Here is a 3,409-nt window from a genome sequence, read left to right on the forward strand (position 1 = left end):
AGGGATGGGGCAGCCACAACTTCTCTGGGCACCCTGTGCTAGCGCCTCAGCACCCTCCCAGGGAAGAGCTTCTGCCTCAGAGCCCATCTCAGTCTCCCCTCTGGCAGGTTAAAGCTGTTCCCCTTGTCCTGTCCCTCCATCCCTTGTCCAAAGCCCCTCTCCAGGTTTCCTGGAGCCCCTTTAGGCACTGGAGCTGCTCTAAGGTCTTCCCTTCAGGAGCCTTCTCTTGTCCAGGCTGCCCCAGCCCAGCTCTCTCAGCCTGGCTCCAGAGCAGAGCTGCTCCAGCCCTCGCAGCAGCTCCCTGCTCTTTGAAGAGCAATCGTTTGTCAATCCAAATTCCACATTGCTGCCTGCAGACCCCCCCCCACCGAGGTGGAGGCTGGGACTTGCCCCAGTTTCTCCATCACCAGGAAGAGACTTAGGAAGCAGCTATTAGATCTAGGCTGCTGCTGTCACGAGGCACAGAGAGAAACCTGCCATGACTTGGCATGCTGGGGACGCTCAGCTGACGCATGTTGATCTGTAGTAGCAGAGAGATGCTAAAAATGGTTGGTGGGTGGGGGAGAAGCCTTTTTTAGGGTAAAATGGCTCTTTGTTTCCTTTCTAAAATGTCAGGTTTGAGTAATAGGGACGTTAAACAAGCTCTGGGATTGCTCAGCCAGCCTTGCACGTGCTTCCCTTGTGAGGGATCGTATCAACGTTGCTGGAATTGAAGTTGGTTGGGTTTTCTCTCTTCTTCCCTAGGGAAGATCTCCCCGTGGACGGGGCGTTTCTACTCCCTCCTGGATCCTTCCTATGCAAAGAACAACATCCCCATCATCGCCTCAGTCTCTGAGCACCAGCCCACCACTTGGTCCTCCTATTACTTTGACCTGCAGCTCCTTGTGTTCATGTTCCCAGGTGAGCCCAGGACAGAAGCCATCAGACCCTGATGCATTAAAGAATGTACCTCCACGGCTGTTTCTTACTCCAGGCAGCAGATCCCTGAGGTGGACCTCACCTATTTCTCTCTCCTCTCCACAGTTGGTCTCTATTACTGCTTCAGTAACCTCTCGGACGCCCGCATTTTCATCATCATGTATGGTGTGACCAGCATGTACTTCTCTGCTGTAATGGTGAGGGGCCGCTGCCTGCTGGGTGCAGTCGTGGTGACGAAATGGTCCTCACGAAGCTGATTTAATGTTCTCTTTTCTCAAGTTGATGATGGTTCTTCTACCCTGACCTGACTGAAATGTTTGTGAGGCTTTGCTCCCTTCCTTTATTGGCCTCCCAGTGCAGTGAGGGAATGTGATGTGGCAAAGCTGAAAGGGTTTGGAGTTACTCACTTCCAAGTGGCGACACTGGGTCTCTTCCTGGTCTCCCATAGCTGAGTTGCAAACCCAGACAAATTTTCCAGGTACCTGAGCAGGCACTGCCAGCAAACAGCTGCTGCTGAAATTTAGCACCCCAAGCCCTAAATATGAGTTGATTTCTGCTGTGGAGGCATCTACTAATCCTTGGCTCCACCTAAGCCTGTCCAAGGGTGCTCAGTTGAGGTCAGTTCTGCACACTGGCCAATTTTGAGGTCTTCAGAGAACATCCCTTGGGGGCTAACTAAGTCAGCTACAGGTTTATCTCAAGGCTGAGGTTTCTGATGTTTCATTTCCCTTCTCTCAGACTTCTGCCTAGATTTCTTCTCCAGCAACCACTGATGGTTCTGCTGTCACCCATAGGTGCGTCTCATGCTGGTGCTGGCCCCGGTGATGTGCATCCTGTCTGGCATCGGGGTTTCTCAGGTGCTGTCCACCTACATGAAGAACCTGGATATCAGCCGGCCAGACAAGAAGAGCAAAAAGCAGCAGGACTCCACCTACCCCATCAAAAATGAAGTGAGTTGGGCTGGCTTGCCAGAGGAGGAGGAGACACTTCATCCTGGTTGGGGACAAGAGCAGGTGGTGGCCTCTTCCACCCAGCGTTGATCCCGGTTTGTTCCCCCAGGTTGCCAGTGGCATGATCCTGGTCATGGCTTTCTTCCTGATCACCTACACCTTCCACTCCACCTGGGTGACCAGCGAGGCATACTCATCCCCCTCCATCGTGCTCTCTGCCCGTGGTGGCGATGGCAGTAGGATCATCTTTGATGACTTCAGAGAAGCTTATTACTGGCTGCGTCACAACACACCGGAGGTAATCGAGGATGATTTGGGTGGTGGGGACCCAGTGTTGTCCCCTGAGGTGCCAACAGCATGTCTGGTGGTTGCGTGTAGGACGCAAAGGTGATGTCCTGGTGGGATTATGGGTACCAGATAACCGCCATGGCCAACAGGACCATCTTGGTGGACAACAACACCTGGAACAACACACACATCTCCCGTGTTGGTCAGGTAGGTCCTTTCCTCACCCACTGCCTTGTCCTGCCTTTCTGGGGCACCTCGAGGCATCACTGACACTGTGTCTGCTCCAGGCCATGGCGTCTACAGAGGAGAAAGCCTACGAGATCATGAGGGAGCTGGATGTCAGCTACGTGCTAGTTATCTTTGGAGGCCTCACTGGGTACTCATCTGATGGTAAGATCTCACTCTGAGCTGGGTCAAACCCATCCCTAGGGGCCATTTGTGGCTCAGGCTTCTCCAAAGCAGCTCTGAGGAGTGGGAGTGAAGTCCCACCTGCAGCTGAGGCTGCAAAGTGGAAACAGTACCAAAACACTCCTCTCTGGAAGCTGCATGTGCCTTTTTTGCACTCCACCACTCAACCTCTTGATCTTGACCTCCCAACTCGACTCAGCCTCTTTGCATTGGGCCTCCCAACTCAATTCAACCCTGCACTCAGCCCCCAAACTCAACCTCCTCATTCTTTCACCTCGACTCCTTGTTCTTTCACCACCCAGCTCAACCCCTCGCTCCCCCACCTCAACTCCTTGTTCTTTCACTCCAACTCAACTCAATCCCTTACTCTTGACCCCCCAACTCAACTCCTCCCCTTGCTCTTGGCCTCTCAGCTCAACTCCTTGTTCTTTCACTTCAGCTCAACTTACGTCATCCCTCAACTCAACTCGTTCTCTCCTCAACCCTGCTCTCCCCCTTTCAGACATCAACAAGTTCCTGTGGATGGTGCGGATCGGGGGCAGCACGGACACGGGGCGCCACATCAAGGAGCACGACTACTACACCCCTACGGGGGAGTTCCGGGTTGACCGCGAGGGCTCCCCGGTGCTCCTCAACTGCCTCATGTACAAGATGTGCTACTACCGCTTCGGCCAGGTCTACACCGAGGCTAGTAAGTCCCCAAACCCATCCCTGGAGGGAGTGACACCACTTTAGATAGGGACACCCCACTGTGCCCCCGATGTCTCTGGGGTGTGACGTGGCAGCACTGCCTGTACTTTGCCCTCTCCTAGAGCGACCACCGGGCTACGACCGGGTGAGGAATG

General features: G+C 54.0%; 1 protein-coding gene across 1 annotated transcript in view; it reads left to right on the top strand.

Moving 5' to 3' along the window:
- The window catches only part of STT3A (STT3A, subunit of the oligosaccharyltransferase complex (catalytic)), a 7,492-nt gene that overhangs the window by 3,892 nt on the left and 191 nt on the right, over nt 1–3,409 (top strand). The window contains exons 9-16 of the mRNA XM_010012245.1: nt 745–900; nt 1,024–1,115; nt 1,713–1,868; nt 1,978–2,166; nt 2,247–2,363; nt 2,444–2,546; nt 3,067–3,255; nt 3,377–3,409. The exon at nt 3,377–3,409 is cut by the window's right edge and continues 65 nt beyond it. Coding sequence (XP_010010547.1) covers nt 745–900; nt 1,024–1,115; nt 1,713–1,868; nt 1,978–2,166; nt 2,247–2,363; nt 2,444–2,546; nt 3,067–3,255; nt 3,377–3,409 — 1,035 coding nt within the window. The remainder of the gene's footprint in view (nt 1–744; nt 901–1,023; nt 1,116–1,712; nt 1,869–1,977; nt 2,167–2,246; nt 2,364–2,443; nt 2,547–3,066; nt 3,256–3,376) is intronic.

The sequence above is a fragment of the Nestor notabilis genome, unplaced genomic scaffold, assembly GCF_000696875.1.
Source record: "Nestor notabilis isolate BGI_N333 unplaced genomic scaffold, ASM69687v1 scaffold18733, whole genome shotgun sequence".
In the NCBI taxonomy this organism is placed as follows: domain Eukaryota; kingdom Metazoa; phylum Chordata; class Aves; order Psittaciformes; family Psittacidae; genus Nestor; species Nestor notabilis.